Source organism: Scardinius erythrophthalmus (genome assembly GCF_964197995.2).
Source record: "Scardinius erythrophthalmus genome assembly, chromosome: 2".
NCBI lineage: Eukaryota > Metazoa > Chordata > Actinopteri > Cypriniformes > Leuciscidae > Scardinius > Scardinius erythrophthalmus.
Window position 1 is genome coordinate 44,660,062 of NC_138222.1, and position 19,891 is coordinate 44,679,952.

At 38.9% G+C, this 19,891-nt stretch overlaps 6 protein-coding genes across 15 annotated transcripts in view; 2 read left to right on the forward strand and 4 right to left on the reverse strand.

Moving 5' to 3' along the window:
- herc1 (HECT and RLD domain containing E3 ubiquitin protein ligase family member 1) overlaps nucleotides 1–834 on the forward strand; it is a 47,668-nt gene extending 46,834 nt beyond the window's left edge. For 5 of the 8 annotated variants that reach the window (XM_081359216.1, XM_081359220.1, XM_081359217.1 and 2 more), the window contains exon 78: nucleotides 39–833. In XM_081359216.1, the coding sequence (XP_081215342.1) occupies nucleotides 39–224 (186 nt within the window). In that variant the 3' untranslated portion in view covers nucleotides 225–833. Of the gene's footprint in view, nucleotides 1–38 lie in introns of all 8 variants that reach the window. The other 3 variants (XM_081359215.1, XM_081359219.1, XM_081359218.1) reach the window with 1 other exon arrangement.
- aph1b (APH1B gamma secretase subunit) lies at nucleotides 766–9,460 on the reverse strand. 2 transcript variants are annotated; one of them, XM_081359223.1, is made up of 6 exons: nucleotides 9,019–9,460; nucleotides 8,307–8,477; nucleotides 4,985–5,058; nucleotides 4,781–4,903; nucleotides 4,580–4,707; nucleotides 766–2,354 (listed from the first exon to the last, which is right to left on the reverse strand). In XM_081359223.1, the coding sequence occupies exons 1-6, from the start codon at nucleotides 9,129–9,131 to the stop codon at nucleotides 2,187–2,189; spliced, it is 777 nt and encodes a 258-aa protein (XP_081215349.1). In that variant the 5' UTR covers nucleotides 9,132–9,460; the 3' UTR covers nucleotides 766–2,186. The 2 variants fall into 2 exon arrangements, with proteins under 2 accessions (XP_081215349.1, XP_081215350.1); XM_081359224.1 differs by lacking the exon at nucleotides 8,307–8,477 and having other exon boundaries at nucleotides 768–2,354; nucleotides 9,019–9,373.
- Nucleotides 9,461–9,488: 28 nt separating this feature from the next.
- slc38a8b (solute carrier family 38 member 8b) lies at nucleotides 9,489–14,639 on the reverse strand. 2 transcript variants are annotated; one of them, XM_081358755.1, is made up of 10 exons: nucleotides 14,144–14,639; nucleotides 12,363–12,561; nucleotides 12,076–12,232; nucleotides 11,797–11,901; nucleotides 11,651–11,708; nucleotides 11,418–11,532; nucleotides 11,137–11,284; nucleotides 10,817–11,016; nucleotides 10,271–10,322; nucleotides 9,489–10,095 (listed from the first exon to the last, which is right to left on the reverse strand). In XM_081358755.1, exons 1-10 carry the CDS (start codon nucleotides 14,177–14,179, stop codon nucleotides 9,993–9,995), a joined length of 1,173 nt encoding a protein of 390 aa, XP_081214881.1. In that variant the 5' UTR covers nucleotides 14,180–14,639; the 3' UTR covers nucleotides 9,489–9,992. The 2 variants fall into 2 exon arrangements, with proteins under 2 accessions (XP_081214881.1, XP_081214880.1); XM_081358754.1 differs by lacking the exon at nucleotides 14,144–14,639 and adding an exon at nucleotides 13,173–13,581.
- exosc6 (exosome component 6) lies at nucleotides 14,150–15,275 on the forward strand. Its single transcript, XM_081358757.1, has one exon. It carries the CDS (start codon nucleotides 14,315–14,317, stop codon nucleotides 15,125–15,127), a length of 813 nt encoding a protein of 270 aa, XP_081214883.1. The 5' UTR covers nucleotides 14,150–14,314; the 3' UTR covers nucleotides 15,128–15,275.
- A 144-nt stretch (nucleotides 15,276–15,419) lies between these two features.
- tmppe (transmembrane protein with metallophosphoesterase domain) lies at nucleotides 15,420–18,208 on the reverse strand. The gene is made up of 5 exons (XM_081358756.1): nucleotides 17,104–18,208; nucleotides 16,614–16,724; nucleotides 16,358–16,523; nucleotides 16,115–16,254; nucleotides 15,420–16,019 (listed from the first exon to the last, which is right to left on the reverse strand). Exons 1-5 carry the CDS (start codon nucleotides 17,870–17,872, stop codon nucleotides 15,829–15,831), a joined length of 1,377 nt encoding a protein of 458 aa, XP_081214882.1. The 5' UTR covers nucleotides 17,873–18,208; the 3' UTR covers nucleotides 15,420–15,828.
- Nucleotides 18,209–19,071: 863 nt separating this feature from the next.
- mtbl (metallothionein-B-like) lies at nucleotides 19,072–19,625 on the reverse strand. The gene is made up of 3 exons (XM_081358988.1): nucleotides 19,498–19,625; nucleotides 19,324–19,389; nucleotides 19,072–19,230 (listed from the first exon to the last, which is right to left on the reverse strand). Exons 1-3 carry the CDS (start codon nucleotides 19,520–19,522, stop codon nucleotides 19,127–19,129), a joined length of 195 nt encoding a protein of 64 aa, XP_081215114.1. The 5' UTR covers nucleotides 19,523–19,625; the 3' UTR covers nucleotides 19,072–19,126.
- Nucleotides 19,626–19,891: the final 266 nt, after the last annotated feature.

The window sequence follows — 19,891 nt, forward strand, 5'->3', positions numbered from 1 at the left end:
GAGATTATGTACTAACGTTCGTCTCTGCTCTCTTTCAGCCGTACGACAGTCTTCCCACCTCTCAGACGTGCTTCTTCCAGCTCCGCCTCCCACCTTACTCTAGCCAACCCGTCATGGCGGAGCGGCTGCGTTATGCTATTAATAACTGCCGTTCTATCGACATGGACAACTACATGCTGTCCCGCAACGTGGACAATGCAGAGGGGTCTGACACAGATTACTGACCTTAAGTGCACACATAAACACAGTGTACACTGTTAGGACTCAGTTTAGTATTCGGTGCAGGCTTTTATAATTTTTACGATTACATATACATCTTAAACACATAATCAAGTGGTTTTATTTCACCTTTTACTTCTTAGCGATTAAGCAAAGCTTGGGTGGGCCGCACAATCTGTTTACACACATGTACACACGCGCACGTGTGTTGATTGTATATTCTTTCTCTTTACTTTAAAGCACAGTCTTTCGCCACTATTCATTTTTTGGCTCTGCCTTTTTTTCAGGATATTCTGCATGAAAGTGTTTTTATTTAAAAAAAAAAAAAATGTATAGAATGACAAAAAAGAAAAATATTGTACATTGTGTATAATGCTTCATTAGGAAATTGTTTTACATGAGTATCTGTATTTATTTGAATTTTTTTGAATCGCCTACACCAGATTTCTTATGTCAGATGCAATAAATGTTTGAATCTGAAACTGCATTTTTGATATATTATTGGTCACAAATTAAAACATTTAAATAAGGGAAGAAAAAAAATGTAAGGTCAGTAAGGTTTTTTTATTTGATACTTTTATTCAACAAGGATGCATTAAATTGATCAAACATGACAAATCTTTTGTTACAGGTTTTTTTTTTATAAATGCTGTTCTTTTGAGTTCTATTTATCAAAGAATCTTGAAAAAAGTTTCATAATTTCCACAAAAATTTTCAGCACAACCATTTCCAACACATACATAGAACTGTTTCTTGAGCGCCAAATCAGCATGCAGAGAATGATTTCTGAAGGATCACGTGACACTGAAGACTGGAGTAACGCTTGATTCAGCTTTGCCATCACAGGGAATAAATTCCATTTTAAAATATAGAAAACCGTTTTTTAAGATTGTAATATTTCACAATATTACTGTTTTTACCCATTCAAATAAATGCGGCCTTATGAAAACCGCTCTAGCTCGTATTTTGTTCTAATCGTAATTTCAGAAATTTAGCGCTCAAATTAAACCTTTTTCGAACTCAATCTTGTATGAGATTCGGGGTTAAATCATGATTTGATACATCAGGAATGAATTCCCAGCTTCTTTATAAATACGCCCAGCATGGGGGAATCTTTTTTTTTTTAATTCAGAACAAAATGCACATGAAAGAAAGAATACAATTACAATGGATTCAAGCTCAACCTACTTTATTATGAATGAAAATGTCATATGTCTTAAAAGGAAACTAAAAGCATATGAGTCCAATAAAAGCATCTAAACCGATACCACTGTACTGACCCCACTTAGGTTTTAAAATCATTCGAGCTTCCTGTAGAGTAGTGGTTTTATTGAAGCGTGGTCACTGCATTGCTCATTCAAGCCCAAGCAATTTAAATGCATTTAAGTACCACTGGGATGGCGATACACGGGAAAATTAAACTGCTGCCCTAGGGAGGGTTGAGGAGGATATTTTAAAAGACAAGATTAAAGAATTAAAAGGACAGCACAACGCCACACTCCAGAGAATTCGAGATCTGTTCTAAGACTCATGACATGATATTAGCAGATGATTTGAACCTAATTGGACAGTTAAACATAAAATACAAAGGAGAAACCCTGACAAGTACACTATTTAAATGCCAAACCTATACAAGACCTCATTTAAAATCTGCTACAGAGGAAAGAATCACATATGAAAGCAGCTCTAGACATAATTCTTTAGTATAAAACACACACACAATCTCAGTCTTTTACATGGTTTCAGTGTCTCTCTCACACACACAGAACATGAGGTACAGAACAGAAAACAAAAGAGGAGGTAATTACAGAAAGTGCAAGATCTGAAGACTGATCTGAAATTCCTGTTACTCGGCAACCAACTACCTAGACCATAAGCCTCCCAGAGTCCAGGGCTGCCGGCCGTGTCGTCGGCCAACTGGCTCAGTGAGCCGGTCTTTGGAGAAAGTCCTGTTTGTAGTTGATGGGTTATCTGGGCCTGTGATTGGCCAGCAGGAAGTCTTTATCTTTACAGGTAAGGCAGAGTTTGAGGTTCCTCAAAGATCCTCCAGCGCATAAGTACGCCCAGGCCGCCATGACAGACAGTATGATGTAGGTCGGGATCAGACTGCCTTGATAGTGTGGGTTCACAAATGTCTGTGGGGGTGGAGAAAAAAGAACCAATGTCTCACATGATGCACTTGTGATCATAGAGTCAGTATTAGTCGTGTTTGTTGCTATTCTCTGAGTAAAGGCCTGTTCACATCAAGCACGATAACTATAAAGATAACGATAATGATAACTATATATGCGTCCACACAAACGACCGATAACGGTCTTTTTATTCTAAGCACGCGCGCGCCCGCCCCATTTTAAATGCGCGAGACCTTTAAATTAGAATAGATTCTGATTGACTGTCAGTGTTTTATCGTTTGACAGCTGGAAAAAAATCGTTCTGAAAGTGATCCCAACGATATCGTTCCTCATATCTTTATCGTTATAGTTGTGGTGTGAACTCTGTTATTCTTTAATATGGAGAACGATTTTTAGAATTATATCTTTATCGTTATCTTTATAGTTATCGTCCTTGGTGTGAACGGGCCTTAATGCAGGGTTTCCCAAATGGGGTTTCGTAAGTTGATGAAAGCTAATAATTGAATCAAATGTAAAATTATATTATAAGTAAATGTGGCTGCACTTGCACTACTAATTGAAATAAACTGAAATGGTGACATAGTTTGGTGCAAGTATAAAATCAAAGACTGCGATTTAGATAAGTATATAGTCTGTTGCGCCGCATGTTTCAGATTGAAGAGCGGCACTGTGTTAAACGTGCAGCTTACAGTGTTTTCAGCTTCAGTAAATGCTGCTTCTCACCAACTACATCTCTGTATGTGCAGTAAGTTTAATAACATGCATTTCGGGCATGCAATGTGTGCTACTTTCTTTAGACATTCACACAATTAGAAAAAATATTATTATTAATATGGTATATTAGCATTGTAATTTGCAGTGTAAAAAATGAATAGGTCTATATTTATGAAATATATATTTTTTATTTTACAGGACAATTGTAATTACAACCGTAATATTTATGTCTTATATATTTTTATAATAACAATGAAAACAATATAATATTAATAATAAACAACTATATATGTGCAGCCCTATACATAAACAATTTTAAAATCAAAACAGGGTTATTATCGTTAACTAAAATTAAAACATCTCAGTTAATTTAAATAAATAAATATATATTAGTTGAAAATAAATGTAGAAATGTTGCCTTGGCAATAAACTAAATTAACTAAAAAGCTAAAATTAACTAAAACTAAAATAAACAAAAATTGAACCTACATAGCAATATTTATAAAAAAAATAAAAAACAAAATGTAACTAAAATGAACATGAAAACTAAAATAAAAGCTAATAAATTATTAAACTATAATAAAACAAATAATCCACACACACACAACACTAGCTAAAAAAGTTTTATGTTAACTTGCATGTCATGTGACCATTAAAGGGATAGTTCACTTTGAAATAAAATTTTGGTATGTTTTAGCTTACCTCAAGGGCATCCAAGATGTAGGTGTCTTTTTTTCCGCAGTAGTTTAAATTTGGATATTTTTAGGTCAACCCGTTTTTGTCTGTCAGTCATATAATGCAGGTCTATGGTCACCCAAATTAAAAAATTCCCCATCGTCCAAATTAAACAATTCCCCATCGTAAGTACACACGAGTGGTTTGTGTGAGAAAACGAACAGTATTTATATCGTTTTTACCTCTTATACACTAGATGTCTACGGCAGTTCATTGGAACGAATGTCTTAAAGGCGACATCTAGTGTATATTTCTATGCACCAGTCTGCGTACACATCACACACCAGGATGCGCTAGCGCCCTCAGATCACTTGGACATGGCTGTGTAAAAGAGGTAAAAACGATATAAATACTGTTCGTTTTCTCACACAAACCGCTTGTTTCGTGTCTTAGGCCATCAATGTGTGCTTGCAATGGGGAATTGTTTAATTTGGACGACGGGGAATTGTTTTAATTTGGACTCTGTGCATGCTCTTTGAGACAGTGACCATAGACCTGCATTATACGACTGACAGACAAAAACGGTTTGACCTAAAAATATCAAAATTGAAACTACTGCGGAAAAAAAGACACCTACATCTTGGATGCCCTTGAGGTGAGCTAAAACATACCAAAATTTTATTTCAAAGTGAACTATCCCTTTAACCAACGTCAGAAAACCATGAACATGCGAATGTGACGTTGAATTATTGAAATATTGACTTAAAATCTCAGGGGATACTTCAAGAAAATATTTTGAAATATTTAAAAATTTTACTGTATGATGTGTGTTGACTTACCAGGCATGATACTACAAGATGACTGATGACCACAGCTCCAAGAGCCCACCATCTCTGTCGCTCGCACGCCTCGAAGAAAACAACCCCCCAGAACATGTGCAGCAAGATAATGGCCAGTGTCATAAAGGCTGAGGAGGAAAAGCACATCATGAACGTCTGATATGATTCTCTGGGTTTAATCACAAACTGCCATCTCATTACCTGAGGATATGAAGTAATGCTGAGGGTCACCATGAATACCGACAGTTCCTGGACCCAAGGAGTCCGAGAGTATGTTGATCATAGAGAACGCACCACTCATGAAGCCAAAGCCCAGACCTGATACTGCAAACCAGTGACACGCACAGTTAAACAAACATCGGCTGTTTATTGCACTACTAGGAGAGGCACGTGATGGATGTTTACCATAAGCTAGCTGCCGCATGGAGATGGGCATTGTGTCCTCCTGACTGAGCGTCAACAGCCCTTCATTTGCTTTCCTGAGAGATACGATAACAAATATTAACAACCACCCTCCTACACAACACCAACACTGAATGCCAATGTGAATCACTGACGTAATCTTTTAGCTATTTAAAGACTCCATGAAACCTGACGAGGACTTTTTTAAAGAAGTTAATCCTTTCATTAAAAAAATAAAAATAAACACCGTTCTTTTGAATTTTATCAATCAAATTGTCCTAAAAACATGCATCATGGTTTCAACAAAAATATTGATAATAATAAGAAATGTTTCTTGAGCATCAAACCAGCATATTAGAATGATTTCTGAAAGATCACGTGACACATAAGACTGATGTACAGTACGTGCAGAATTATTAGGCACGTTGATTTTCTGATCATATTTTTTTCCCAGTCACATATTACCAATTTCAAACCACATTAATCTTTATAACTACTATTAATTTTGTATTAAATCATTTATAAGTGATTTATAATTGTTCATGAAGGCTGGGTGTGCATAATTATTAGGCACGTTTTCTTTTACAGATAAAATAAGCCAAAAAAGAGATTTAACGTATTAAATGCCCATGAGAAGGATGCAATAGTAGAAATTGCAGTTAAGGCATGACCATTGGACAGTGAAATGCTCATTGGGTCAGCAGGGTCAGACAAAAACAGGTGGAGAAGAAAAGACACATGTTAACTGCAAAAGAATTAAGTGTGAAAGCATCAGGAACCCTTTAGTCTCCAGCGCCACCAAGTTTTGGGAGTTCTTCTTTGTAAAAAACTGACACCCAAAACTTACTGCCAGATTCTGGAAGATGAATTCTTCAAACAGTGGTACAAGAGGATGTAGTGCCGGTCCTTCAAGAGTCACTCTCAATCTTTATAAAGCCTATATAAAGTCTTCGTGTATTTTACTACACTTCAGCTTGTGATTCTTATTAAGTGGGGGTCATTTTTTAGGATTCTTTACCTAACCCAAGTCTCTGAGATCCTGACACCTTGCACTTCTGGAGACTCCAGGTAGGTTGAAGTTCTGGAAAATGGCGGCGCTGGAGACTAAAGGGTTCCTGATGCTTTCACACTTAATTCTTTTGCAGTTAACATGTGTCTTTTCTTCTCCACCTGTTTTTGTCTGACCCTGCTGACCCAATGAGCATTTCACTGTCCAATGGTCATGCCTTAACTTGAAATTTTCTAGTATTGGGCATTTAAAGGTCCCATATTGTACACCTTTCTGAAGTTTTATTTTAGGTTGTGATGTCATTAAGAATATATATTTGCGGTATAAGTACCAAAAACCATCCCAATATATTTTTATAGCTCCTTTCTCAGAAGCTCTGCTAGAACAGGTCGATTTTGGCCCGTCTAATTAATATTCATGAGCCTCTCTTCTGATTGGCCTGTTGTTTTCTGAGTGACGCACGGCCAGGCCAACCACAGGTAACTAGGGTCATGTGTGCTGTAGCCTGCTGTGGCATGTTGATGCTCACAAGCAAGGTAAATAAAACACCTGTAATGATGGACGTTGCTGAGGGAAATGTTATCCGGCCTTATACGCTCGAGCCGGATTCAGACCCCGAATCGGCGACGACAGGAGACAAACAACCACCTCGGCGTTATTGTAAGAGTATTATAATTACCATTACATCAATGCTGCACACAGATTTAACGTTAACGCTAATTTAAACTGTAAATTAATTTGTCTGTAGACAAACTCAGACTTTTTTTTTTTGTCAAATCCGATTTAAATCTCCAAAATATGTACGTTAATAGCTATTTATACATTGATTTTGAAACACTTAACTGCTTTATAATATGTAACATTAGCAGACAGTCACCGAATGCAGTAAGCTATGCAACTATTGCTTTCCTTCTAAAACAGTAAGTTGACGTGTTACAATTTCTTTTACAATGTTACTTTTTTCTGTAAAGGGTGTACTTAATGTGCAAGGATGCCCACAGAACACGAGAACATATGCTGCAATTGACGCCCAAGGTAAACTTGTAAAACTATGAACTATAAGGACTGCAGCATCTTTGAGGAGAAGCTTCTTTGAAAAACCGGCATTGAACTGAGCCTGACTGACGAAGCAGTCACTTGCAACTTATGGTTGAACTAAATTGCTGTGGCGTTTCTAAATAAATAAACATTAGCCATTGTTCTCTCTATCTTATATTCGGAAGCCTGTGCAATGTAGTTTCCTGACAGTCGGCAGTGCTCGGGGTGGAGACTGAGTAGTTCTGACGTCACGTTTATACGGAAGTCATAACGGCTTGAGAAAAGGCACAGCTACTTATGCAGGCTGTGTGCATTTGTCTGTGGATCGACTGTTTTGAAACTTATATGGTAGTTTCATAGCCCCTAGACCTCTGTTATCATGAAAAAAGCCAGGAAATTTCAGTTTTGACAATATGGGACCTTATAAAAAATAATTTTGGACTTTTCAGTCTGAGTGAAATTTTTGGCTTATTTCATCTGTAAAAGAAAACGTACCTAATAATTACGCACACCAGACTATAAGGCATTTTACATTTCCAGCCTTCATGAACAATTATAAATGATTAAATACAAAATTAATAGTAAGATTTTTGTGGTTTTAAATTAGTAAAATGAGACTGGAAAATAAATATGATCAGAAAATCAACGTGCCTAATAAATCTGCACGCACTGTAATGACTATGAAAACTCAGCTTTGCAATCAAAGGGGAAAAAAACGCATTTTTAAGTTATTTTAAATTATAATAGTATTTCAGAATATCACTCTTTTTAGTGTATTTTTGATTAAAGCTTGGTGAGCATAACAGGCTTCTTTAAATTTTTTAAATACTGACCCCAAACTTTTGAATACCGCTTTTCTCTTCTTTTTTCTTTTTTTTTGGAAGGTTTTGTTTTTTTCCGAGAAAAGCTATTATGTTTAGTTATGTCATAGCCATGAACCATGATTCACCACTTCTTGGTGAGTTGCAGGGGAGGGACATTTTCATTCTAGAGAGCATTTGATTGGACAAAAATCTATCTAGTGCAACATGAGTCATCAATATATTTGCTTCCATTCCCACAGAAGAGAAAGACTGTACATTCAAATGCGTATACCTAAAGGTGAATTTTGTTTGCGTTGATGTGTAAACTAGCATATAAATGAACACAAAACACAGCCATGCCACTTAAATGTTATATCAATGCAGTTAATGCTCAAGAACACGATATGCTGCTATATTTAGGCTTATTGATTATGCATCTCCTTTCAAACAAGCAAAATGGATGGATAATTCTTACTTCAGCAATCTGTAGTAACCATATCTGAAAGTCTCCTGAAGCAAAACAGACAGCACGACTCCAAAAATGAGCAGCCCTCTCTGCTGAGTGGCACTGTTCTTGTTGCTGATCTGAACTGTGATGAACCACACAAGAGAGGACAGCAGCAAAGACACCAGCCAGAAGAACGCCCTAAAACAAACACAATCATCTTACAAACGCTGTAGGGCTTCCCCATTCCACTGCTTGTTAGCGCTCTTAAAGGAGCAGCACAGCCACAAATGATCTCTAAAATTGTTCCACATGCTAAAGTTCAAGAGTTTGGGGTCGGTACGATGTTTCTGAAAGAAGTGCTCACAACACAAGGATGCATTTATTTTATCACAAATACAGTAAAATGTGAAATATTTGGATCAATTTAGTGCTGAATAAAAGCATTAATTTCTATAAAAATTAAACCCCAAACTTTTGAACAGTAGTGTTTTTGTGTGTGTGTGTGTGTGTGTGTGTGTGTGAACTATTCCTTTAAATATCTTAAGATTTCGAAACTTCTTCATTCATTCATTCAAAAATGCGTGAGTTTGTCATGATTTAATAGTATTTTAAATAAGCTTGAGATCCTAGTGATTTCACTACAGCAGCAGAAGTGAAGGGCAGTTCTCAGCCCAGATGAAGTGCTGTATATCACGGGACTTTTAGCCACACAAAGCCGCACATCTGCCCTGATACTCACCCTGCTATGAGGAAGATCACACGCAGCGGGTCCCGGGCGATTGTAAACAGAAACAAACTGATGGCCGGGCCGAAAGCGATGAACGTACAGCCGAAAAACACCGCCACTGTCATGATGGAGCTCGGCTAACCTGCTAATTCAATCAATAACTACCACTTCACCCTCAGACGCTATCAACACACGGCATCCATGAGAGAGTCATACGGCTGTCAATCGGTTCGTATAAGCAACATGGATCAACAATTATGGAAGCATTTATTGTACCCGTTTTCCTCGAAATAGGTTAAGAGGGTTCAGCGCTGCGCTTGAAACAGAGTTCAGCAACAACGGCTAAGGTTACTTCCGGTTCCTAGTCATGTGACCTCATGTGTTTCGGAGTCATATCAGTTTTCTTACCGCACCCACTGATTTCCTTTTCTTACCACCATTATTCAACCATCCTTTTGTCCTATGAAACTTGACACACATTTAAACCTATTTTGAAAGCCTATTTTTTTAAACTCTTGAGTACAGTAGCCTACGATAGGTCTATCACCCTGAGACAATTAAAATGTGTTTTTATCTTCAGTTTATTCAATTTCACTCACATTTAGACAAAATGTTAATTCACTTTAATAAGTTATTACAAATAAAGAATTACTGTGTTGAACATTAGCATTCATACTCTCCATTATTATCCAAATAGTTTACAGTCATTCCATATAATGCATTTGAAAAAAAAAATGTTCTTGTCCAAACCTACACAATGTAATAAATACAGCATAAAAGCAAAAATCCTCCTGTGCATTGTCTTAGCCACAAAAAAATAAATAAATAAAACAGCAGTTAACAGTACTGTGGAGACATTTTCTTCTAAAAGTACGTAGTTGCCACTCATCCTCAGTTTGAAGTATCATAATGTTTATCATCCATCAATCAAATGTATAGACATTTTTCTGAGGCAATGATATTGCAAATTATGATGATGAAGAAGATTAAAACTTGTGCATCAACTCCATAACAGCTATAGTTGTGCTCTGGCCAAAGATAAAAGCTCCAGTAAAGACAGTCACCACACCCCAACCTGTCAAGAAGATTCTGAAAGAAACAAACAGAATGATAGAGGGAAAGTGTATAAGAAAGAGAAAGTGATTTAAATCAATGCTTAGAAGTGCCATCAATATATGATGAAAAGTAATGTAGTCATCAATTTCATTTTCCTGTCTGTTTCCTCTGGTTTCTTTACACATAAGACAACATAGATGTTACGCACCTCATCCTGGGATTTATAGGTTCTGTCTGCATGGCAAAAATGAGGCACAGTCCTGCAAAAGGTCAGCTTGGTCAATGCCATTTCATGGTCTATTTGTGACTTCTATTTCAAATAAATGCTTTCAATTCATCAAAGAATCTGTGGTTTCCTTAAAAATATTCAATAACCTCAATATTATTGACATTGATGATATAAAGAATAAAGATATGTTTCTTGAGCTACAAATCAGTGTATCAGGATGATTTCTGAAGGATCATGTGACACTGAAGACTGAAGTAATGATGCTGAAAATTCAGCTTTGCCATCACAGGAGTAAATTACATTTTAAAATACATTTAAATAGAAAGGTTATTTTAAATTGTAATAATATTTCACAATATTACAGTTTTTACTGATTTTTTTATTCAATACATGCAGCCTTGGTGAGCATCATTTCAAAAACATTACGAAATCTTCCCAACCCCAAACTATTGAATGGTAGAGACTAGAGTATGTGTGCATGCTTGTGAGTTGGTGAGATTGTGATTGTTCCATTGAGTGTCTCACCAGGAAAGATAAATATAAAGAAGGCACTAATTCCCCCGATTACGCTGATGACCTCACTCATGTCTGGTACACAGATGGCGATGAGAAGAGTCACAGTGATCCAGAGAAGTGTTAGTATCAGACGGCACCGACTCTCAAACACAGACGTCATTATGGCCCGTCTTTCCCAAAAGCGCAATATTTGTGTTAGAATCACTGACCTGTGAACAAGACATTGACACATGAGTGTGTATACACAGTGTGTGTGTGTGTGTGTGTGTGTGTGTGTGTGTGTGTGTGTGTGCAGTGAGCTATGCACATTTATTTGTGGTTTACAGTACCTTCCCAAAAGCAAAATTATAGGATAGATGGTGATGATCGAAATCCCAAACAGCAGCCTAGCAATAATCATCACTACATCATTTCCAGGATATGACATCAGGATATCTGAGGCTACTTCCCGTCCAAATGTAAGAAAACCAAACACACCTGCCATATTACAACCAAGTGTCAGTCTCTCAGTTTAAGACAAAAACTCACTGGAAAATATTTATTATAATAATACAGGTAACTAATGCTCTACAAATATGTGCATATCATAGATTAAAGTGATTTGACTCACCTGTGAGAGTATAAATAAGCAGGCAGAAAATCATAGATGTGACTGAGATGAAAACCCAATGTGTAATATTTTTGTTTTCCATGCTGCTGTAGATTGCAATACAAGCTTCATGACACTGTAATATAAATAATGATTACAGTTTGTGAGCTTTGAGCAATCGTAATGGTCAAAAGTACAACAGAGAAAGTTGCAAATAGTGCACCAGTGATGTAAAGAAATAAATAGAATCTGACCTGGAAACCAAAACAGATGGTGGGAACCACACTGAACATGGAGGCCAGTGAGTCCAATCTGTTACAAACACAAGAACCAAAATAAACCACTGATATGAACAATGCACACAACTTAACGGCAAACATGCACATATAACTAAACTCACCCTTGACTGTCCACTGGTGTGAGGTCTGCTGTGTGCTCATCTTTTAAATAATACTTTGCAATTACAGCTACACTCAGGTATGTAGCAGCCAGAGTTCCCATTACACTGGCAATTAAGAAACGTTAAGAGATCAGAGATAATGATAGATACAGCAGCTCAGAAGTGGAAGAGTAAAGGAGCTATGCAGTCCTTCTCACTCAGACCTGTGTTTGCTGATGGTATTATATGGTATAAAAATATTTATGTAGTCACAGATTTATGTGTCAGCTTTCAACGCACCTGGTGTATTTCTGGATGCCGATCTCTTTGGGAACAGAGAGTGGAAGGACGATAATGAAGCACATGAGAAAGAGTGCAAAACGGTGATCTGTGTACCAATGATATGGCATCTCTCCTTCTGTGTTTCCCGTCACTGTCTCATACAGAGACAGACACACTGAAACACACAAACAAGGGGAAAAATATCTCTTTGTTTCATTGTCATGTGTATATATACACATTTGTCTGTTACAGTTCCTCACACTGAAACAAAATGACTCATATTGAACCACACACATACAACTCACATTTATCCAGCTGATCCTGCACAACCACCAAAAAGGCCACAGAGATCATGAAGAGGTTGAAAACAAAGCAGATCTCGCACAGATGACCGATCCGCTGTCCGCACACCTCTCGCACCACATCGTGATACGTGTTCTGCCGACTGATTGACGAGGCATAGCCAAGAATGACCAACCCACTTATCAGAAATACCAGAGACACCTGAGAAAGGGAGAAAGATGTTAAATTGCTTTAAACCCCACAATCTACACATTCTTTTTCAGCTGTATCCACATTAGCACTTTACGTGGGTAAGGCTTTACGTGGGTTCTTTCTTTGCTAAAGGGTTGCATGAACATTAAAGACCTTTTTTTTTTCTAAAATACCTACCGCCTTCCATTTCATTAGTGGCACATTGTGAATAACAGCATCACATTCTCACTCTAATGTGAAAGATACAGACAGAATATAAACTATGCATTTGTACATCTCAAAAGATGATTGACTGAAAAATAGCCTACAGAATTCTCAAAGAAGAAACCATAATATAGGGCACGTTATCAGTGCTTTAAGAATATGTAACACATGCTTTAATATAAAGTAATCTTTATATTAAATCTTAATCTAAAATTAAGATGAAACAAATATCAATTCCACTTTGCTCTTTGCTATGGACAAAACTATGACAAACCAGCCTTAGCTTGTTTGTTGGTCTTAACTGGTCACTCAGTTGGTTTAGCTGACAGGGTGTTTTTGTTTGTTTTTAGGATCATACCTGTGCTATTGCCCTAAAGTAGCCAAAATGAGTCTTATTAGTCGGAATGTTAACGCACCATCTCCACACTGATGGCTGTGCTCACGCCGCCGGCCTTTTCAAAAGCCCATGGAAAGTTAAGGAGTCCCGCGCCGAGGGCAGATTTAAGCATGATGAAAATGGCCCCAAATGAGCCCAGCCGCGGGACGTCCGAACCCCGTGCAGGTTTGGATAGCAGACTGATGCTGCGAATACTCTCCCGGGCCAGTTCCTCCATGCTCAGTATGTAAAGACAAAAACAATGCAAGAACCTTCTCTCTGTAATAATGGAGCGTTATGAGTCCAATGCATCCGCACTTGTCTGCGGTAAAACCGCTATTTAGTAGGCTATAGCGAGTGAGGCTGTCCCAAGTAAGACCCCCTTAAAAATGTCATCCCAAGGTGAGAAATATTGTAAAGCCTTGCTAACGTTTGAAACGGTGGGTTCCGAGTCTAAATGATGTCTCCTCTACGGATGCATGTTAAGAGGAATGTGCTTCTGATTTCACACAGGAGTGACTACAGCAACTGCCTTATCAAACGAGAGCTGCTTTTAGTCTAGAACAGCAGGAATTCCCGTCAGGACGGTGTTATTTTCTAACGAGAAACACTGCGGCTAAATTCAATTAGTGCTCGTCTTGCGACCCTGTTCGAACCCTTTGCTTTGAGCAAATATTCATTTGCAGCGCTCACTTGAGGCGCGTGAGTTTGTTTGTGTGACTGACTGTGGCCTTTTTCGCGTTATTTAGCCTATTTCTTTCTTTTTTAAAGAAATTAAATAACACTTATTCACTGCATACTATAATTCGGATTAAAAAAATCTAGAAATATGAAGCTATCAATTTATATGAAGCTATCAATTTATCAATTTAAACTATTTAAACAAATCAAAGAAATAGAACTTAACAAACAAACTCAGTGTTGTTACATATGTGTGTGAGGCGGTGTTTGAAAATGTGAACTATGTGCATTGTGCAACAAAATATAACTTTGAAATGAAACAACCCACACCTCAACCCACAATCTCGAAATCCCGCTGTGCGTCATGTCACGCCTATGCGACAGATGGCGGTAGAGCAAAACCAGCAGTGTCCTGTCCCATACAGTTGATCCATAGAACAAGAACTGCACGGTTTCGCTCCTGAAAAGTTGTGTTTCAATAAACACGTGGGTTTATTGAAAATGCCGTTTGACACAAGACGTATCCGTGGACCGGAGGAGTCGCAGTCCCCGCTGCTTTTTCTTTCCCCAGACAAAGTCCCCGAGGCCAGCAGTAGACAGGGCGTCCGAGGGAATGGAGACGTGCGGCCAGTGTTTGCGCGCTGCGGGCTGGTCAGCCAGGCGAAGGGCTCTGCGTACCTCGAGGCTGGAAACACCAAGATCATATGCTCGGTGTACGGACCGAGAGAGATTGAACGTAAGGACGAAACAGACATGAAAACCGGTCGCCTCATTTGCGACTTCAGGCTCGCGCCGTTTTCCTGTTTGAAACGGGGTGCCTGGATCCAAGGCAGCGAGGAACGAGACCTGTCCGCGACTCTGCTCGAGAGTTTGCAGCCAGGAGTTTGCCTCCACAGATACCCACGCTCGCAGATTGAGGTTAATGTCATCGTTCTGGAGAATGACGGCTCGATTCTTGCACATGCGGTGACCTGCGCCTCTATGGCCCTGGCGGATGGCGGTATTGAAATGTATGATGTGGTGTTGGGTTGTTCGCTGCGACAGAATGGAAACACGTGCCTCGTTGACCCATCACATTCAGAGGAGTGTGGGAGCTGGCAGGAGGGATACGGGGAGAATCGGGGATGCGTCACCGTTGCTCTGCTTCCCAATCTGAATCAAGTGTCTGGTCTGAATGCGGACGGGGAGATGCGGGAAGACACACTGACTGATGCTGTGAGAACCTGCCTGGACGGCTGTCACAAACTCTATCCTGTGGTACAGCAAGCGCTGGCCAGGGCTGTGAAGAGAAAAGCTCCTCCACCGGAGAAATAGACTTGTTTGCTAGGATCTTAAAGTTTTTGTTGTTTTGTTTTGAGGAAAATAAAATTATAAAACTGAAAGTGTATTGTTTGTGCATGCATTGCTTATCAAAATTTCTACATTTAAATTAAATACAGTATCTTCAGTTGCAAATATATTTTCTATCTTTTATTTTTTCACTGCACAAGTGTTGATGGTTTTCTATTCAGTAAGTACATTTGCAAATATATAAAAACATGTTTGTAATATGAAGGCTTTTTTACTGGATAAAAGAAGTAGAAAAGATAAATTCTGAGGCTGATGCTTTGCTGTAAGTGTGTGAAATGGTCTGTAATTAAAAGGGTGAAACGGTACAAATACATACAAAGTAATTAAAAAAAAACTGGCACTTTGGAACGTGAATATTCTTATAATAAAGTGCTTGAATTTCTAGCATGTTTTGGCAAACAAATTACAATACCACACCCATTAAAAAAAGATTACAAACAACTAAACCCTCTTGCTAAGTGTGTCATTTGAATAATAAATAAGATTGTGCTCAAGCAAATCAGCGCAAACTTGAACAGACTGGTATATGTGACTGATGCATCACAGAATTATACATGCATTGCTATGCGATGCATGTTTAATTGTGTGACAGCATGCAGGGTGATGAGGTAATGAATATGTATGGATGAGAATGTGTGTTTGATCCCTGCACTGTGCGAGTGCTCTCAAGCACGTTTCAGTATAATGTTTGTGATTTCTGAACGGCTTGCGATTCTCATTGGAATGCCATAATAACCGGTTCCAGAGGTCACGTAGACCATGGTGTGTTCAGAGACACGGTAGAGTCCACAGAAAAATGGATTCATCAGGAATGCCAGGATGGTGAGGGGGAACAGCTGACCAGCGTGTGTGTGACCTACACAAACGCAAAATTGCATTTTATTGGTCAGTAGAGGACATAAGCAGTATGCTCCTAAATTTTCAAAAAAAAAATTGCTGATATTTACATACCTGAGAGTACCAGGCTGATGTCTGGCCGTTGCTGGAGGGCTTGTTTGGCAGCATGAGGCTGATGTGCAAGAAGAATAATAGGGCTCTCTGCACTGCAGCCACTAAGAGCTTTCTCAACATCCATGCCATGGCCTGGGTATCTTTAACCAAAACAACACTACTGACATGAGCCCAAGTGCAAAGCACATGCACCAGATTTGCATACATTCAAATGAGCCTGAGATGATATCACTGTGGACTAACCGTAACATGCGGGCCTCAAGGTCATCAATGCCGGCAAGGCAAATCCAGTCTTGAGTCCGTTCTGGGCGGAACACTTTCACATTGCTGTTGTGAAGAGACTCAATCCCCATTGAGCGCAAGAGCTCAAACCAGCCTTCAACATCAGCAGTGTAGTAGTCATGATTGCCTGAAAAATGCAAGCGAAAATGTGCACAAAAACATTTATTTACATATAAACGATAATTTCCCTTTATGTCATACAGCCACAAGGACTGACCTGTAGCAAAATAGGAGCCCAGTCGAGCCCTCATCTGTCCCAAGGGTTCTGCAGCGCTCCTTAATCGAGTCACCTGAGAGTCAGTCAGATCACCGACAATCACCACTACATCTACAGCAACAAAGAGTACAATTAGATGTCAGGTATGTCAGGTACATGTTAAAGGGATAATTCACCCAAAAATGAAAAATTCTGTCATCATTTGCTCACCCTCATTCCGATTCCTAACCTGTCTTCTGTTGAACATGAAGATATTTAGAAGAATACTGGTAACCATACAGTTTTGGTTCCCATTGACTTTCATTTCATTGACAATGCAAGTCAATAGGAACCAAAACTGTTTACCAACGTTCTTCAAAATATCTTCGTTTGTTTCACAGAAGAATGAAAATCATATGTGGTTGGAATATTTTGAATATTCTTTTTTTTACTTTTGGATGAGCTCTCCCTTTAATATTTCAAACATTAATCTGATACAAGATGTAATTACCTGGGTTCAGCTCATTCACCATAGTCACAATGCGCTGCAGTTTGGAGCGGCCTACTGTAGGTCCCAGATGTATGTCGGACAGAAGCACCAACCTGAGCCCGTTCAAAGACTCGGGCAGCTTCTCTACTGGGATCTCCACCTCAATTACTCGAGGAGGTTGGGCTGCATTTACCAACCCATACACTGCCAGTATTGCAGTTACTATCAGTGCCAATACTGTCTGGCTGGCTGATGTGCTCGCGACCGCATCCTCTTCACCTCGCCTGCGGGAGAGAAGCCTGCGAAGGCGGTTTAGGCAGCCAAAAACAAACAGGAAGAACAGCAGGATGACATAAATCCCCAAACAGGAAAAACTCAAAATTGAAAACCAGTGTGGCTCAGTATCCACGAGGAAAAACATGCACAGGTAGCTCCCGTGCACGAGAGTGAGAAAGAGCAGGACAAGAAGACGCCAACATCTCTGCGGGACAGAAGGAGCACCCCTGGTTCCGCACAGCCGCCTCCCCACGCGTTTCCAGATGTAGAGCGAGCCGAGGAGCAGCAGGGAGTTGATGAAGAGGAGAAACTGAACACGAAACAGCGAAGCGCGCATGCCTATGTCAACCCGCTCCGAGATTAATGTTCTGGACATGAGCATTGAGAAAAAAACAACCCCCGATGCGATTCCGATTTTCCCCTCTGCGGAGAGGCGTCCAAATCCGAACATACTGACCGGCATGTGCTCGGTCACTGACCCTGGCTGGGACAGTCTATTACAAATAGGGTGCATTCATTCTTGGCACTCTATAACGTATAATAATGATAAAAGAGTTCGTCATACCTTTTAATTCACGGTCCATTCAAGTAAAAATAAACGTTATTATCTTAACTGGGACACTGGAGAACAAAAACTACTTCCGCAGACAAAGACGTGTGATGGCCGCTATGATGACAACATGAAAAATACTGTTGTGGTTTCCGACTAGAAATGTCATACAGACATTTGCTACACACTCAAACTACAAAAGCGTTTATAACATAATTCGCGATCTAGTAAACAAATGAAATATAAACACGTCAGTCATTTGACAGCGGCTCTTCAAGCTCTTCTGCGTGACAAGTGTGTGCGGTAATATCATTGGCTCGTCACATTACAGAGGCGTGGCTAATGTGACGCTCTTAATCCTGATTGGAAACGAACTGTTATTAACTGACAACATACGAGTAATGAAGGACTGTTAGTTCTTAACATTAAAACACCATTTCCTGTCTCAGTTTATGCGTTTGTTCAGCATCTTACTTACGTTATCACCCAAGAATGTTTTTTTTTTATTGTACCTTTACCTCCAACTGTCACTCAAATTACTATTCACTATTAAAAGTTCCAGTATTCTTTTTTTTCATTATTTTATGGGCATTTTGAAGCTATTTATTTTTAAGGTCAGAAAACACATGATTTCGATAATGTGATACAACAAAATATCCTCATTTGGATTTATTATTAAATTAATTTTAAATAATTGATAATTAATAAATATCTAAAGTTGATGTTCATGGAAAAAAAATGTCAGGTTGTATTTTTACTTTTGTCTTGTCACACAGTGTCAAATAGAAAATGTATAGCCTACATACAAAACTGCATTTAAATTTTAGGAATGGGGACCCTCACAAGGGGATCATCATTCTTGACATCAAATGTTTTTGAACCCCCTTGGTCTAGGTTACTAACGCAGAAAGCACACACCTTATATGCATTCAAATGTTGGTAAGCAGCATAACACCATGCAAGAGAAAGGAACTGTGAGAATTTTTCTAATTCGTTTTCTAAGGTTTGCAACAAGCTGCTCTGTTCTTACCATTTAGTAGACCTGCTGTTATTTTCTATCTTGTGTATTTAGTGTTCATGAGTGCATTCTGTGTGGATAAGAAACAACTCAAAATACATAATTTTAGCTCATAAATAATCATAACAAATGCATGAGTACACGATAGAATTGCTTTTATTGTTAAAGGAGCACAGTGTCAGAGCGCATTTCACAGCCTTTCATTTGCAGCAGCTTGTGTCGCACGATTTCTCCTTGTCCTTGCGCGCGCTCTCGCAGCTCTTCGTGCCCTTATTACTGCATTCAGATGGACAAGTTCCGCAACCTACCGGGTCGAAAAGGGCAAAATTGATTTAATTCTGCAGAATTCTGGGTGAAGTGATGTTTAATTATCCAAAGCGTTAGTTATTCGACTCACTTTTCTTGCTATGTGCGCACGCGCAGTTGGTGCATTTGCAGTTTTGCCCGCAGTTACAAGATCCATCTACAACAGACAGTGGTCTTACATTTCCAGAAGATGCATGCGCGCCACCGCATTTCTTGTTATAATTACTTAGATTAAATACTATTTATATTTGGATTATGTACTTACTTTTAGAACAGTCACACGGGTCCATTTTCCCACCTTAATTTCAACGAACGTATGATGCTTTCTTGGAAAAATCTGTCTGGAAATGGAATCGCTCGTTCGTGCGTCACTATCACGTGTGAACGTCATATGAAGAGTGTGAGCGCGCTGATGGATGAACTTGGGATCACATTCTGTAGTCATGTGGGCATTAAACAAATATAAAAGGAAAGCCAGGCATCCCAGCAAACAATTTTGGTTACCAGAACGTTTTGGGAAATAAACCTCCCGGTAAAGTTCTGGGAAGCTTAGTTTTGGTTACAAAAAGAGCCTAAAAAATGTCCCCAGGACATTCTTATTTGGTTCCCAAAAGTACTTTAGGGGATGAACTCTGTCACACTGGTGTTAATTGATATAT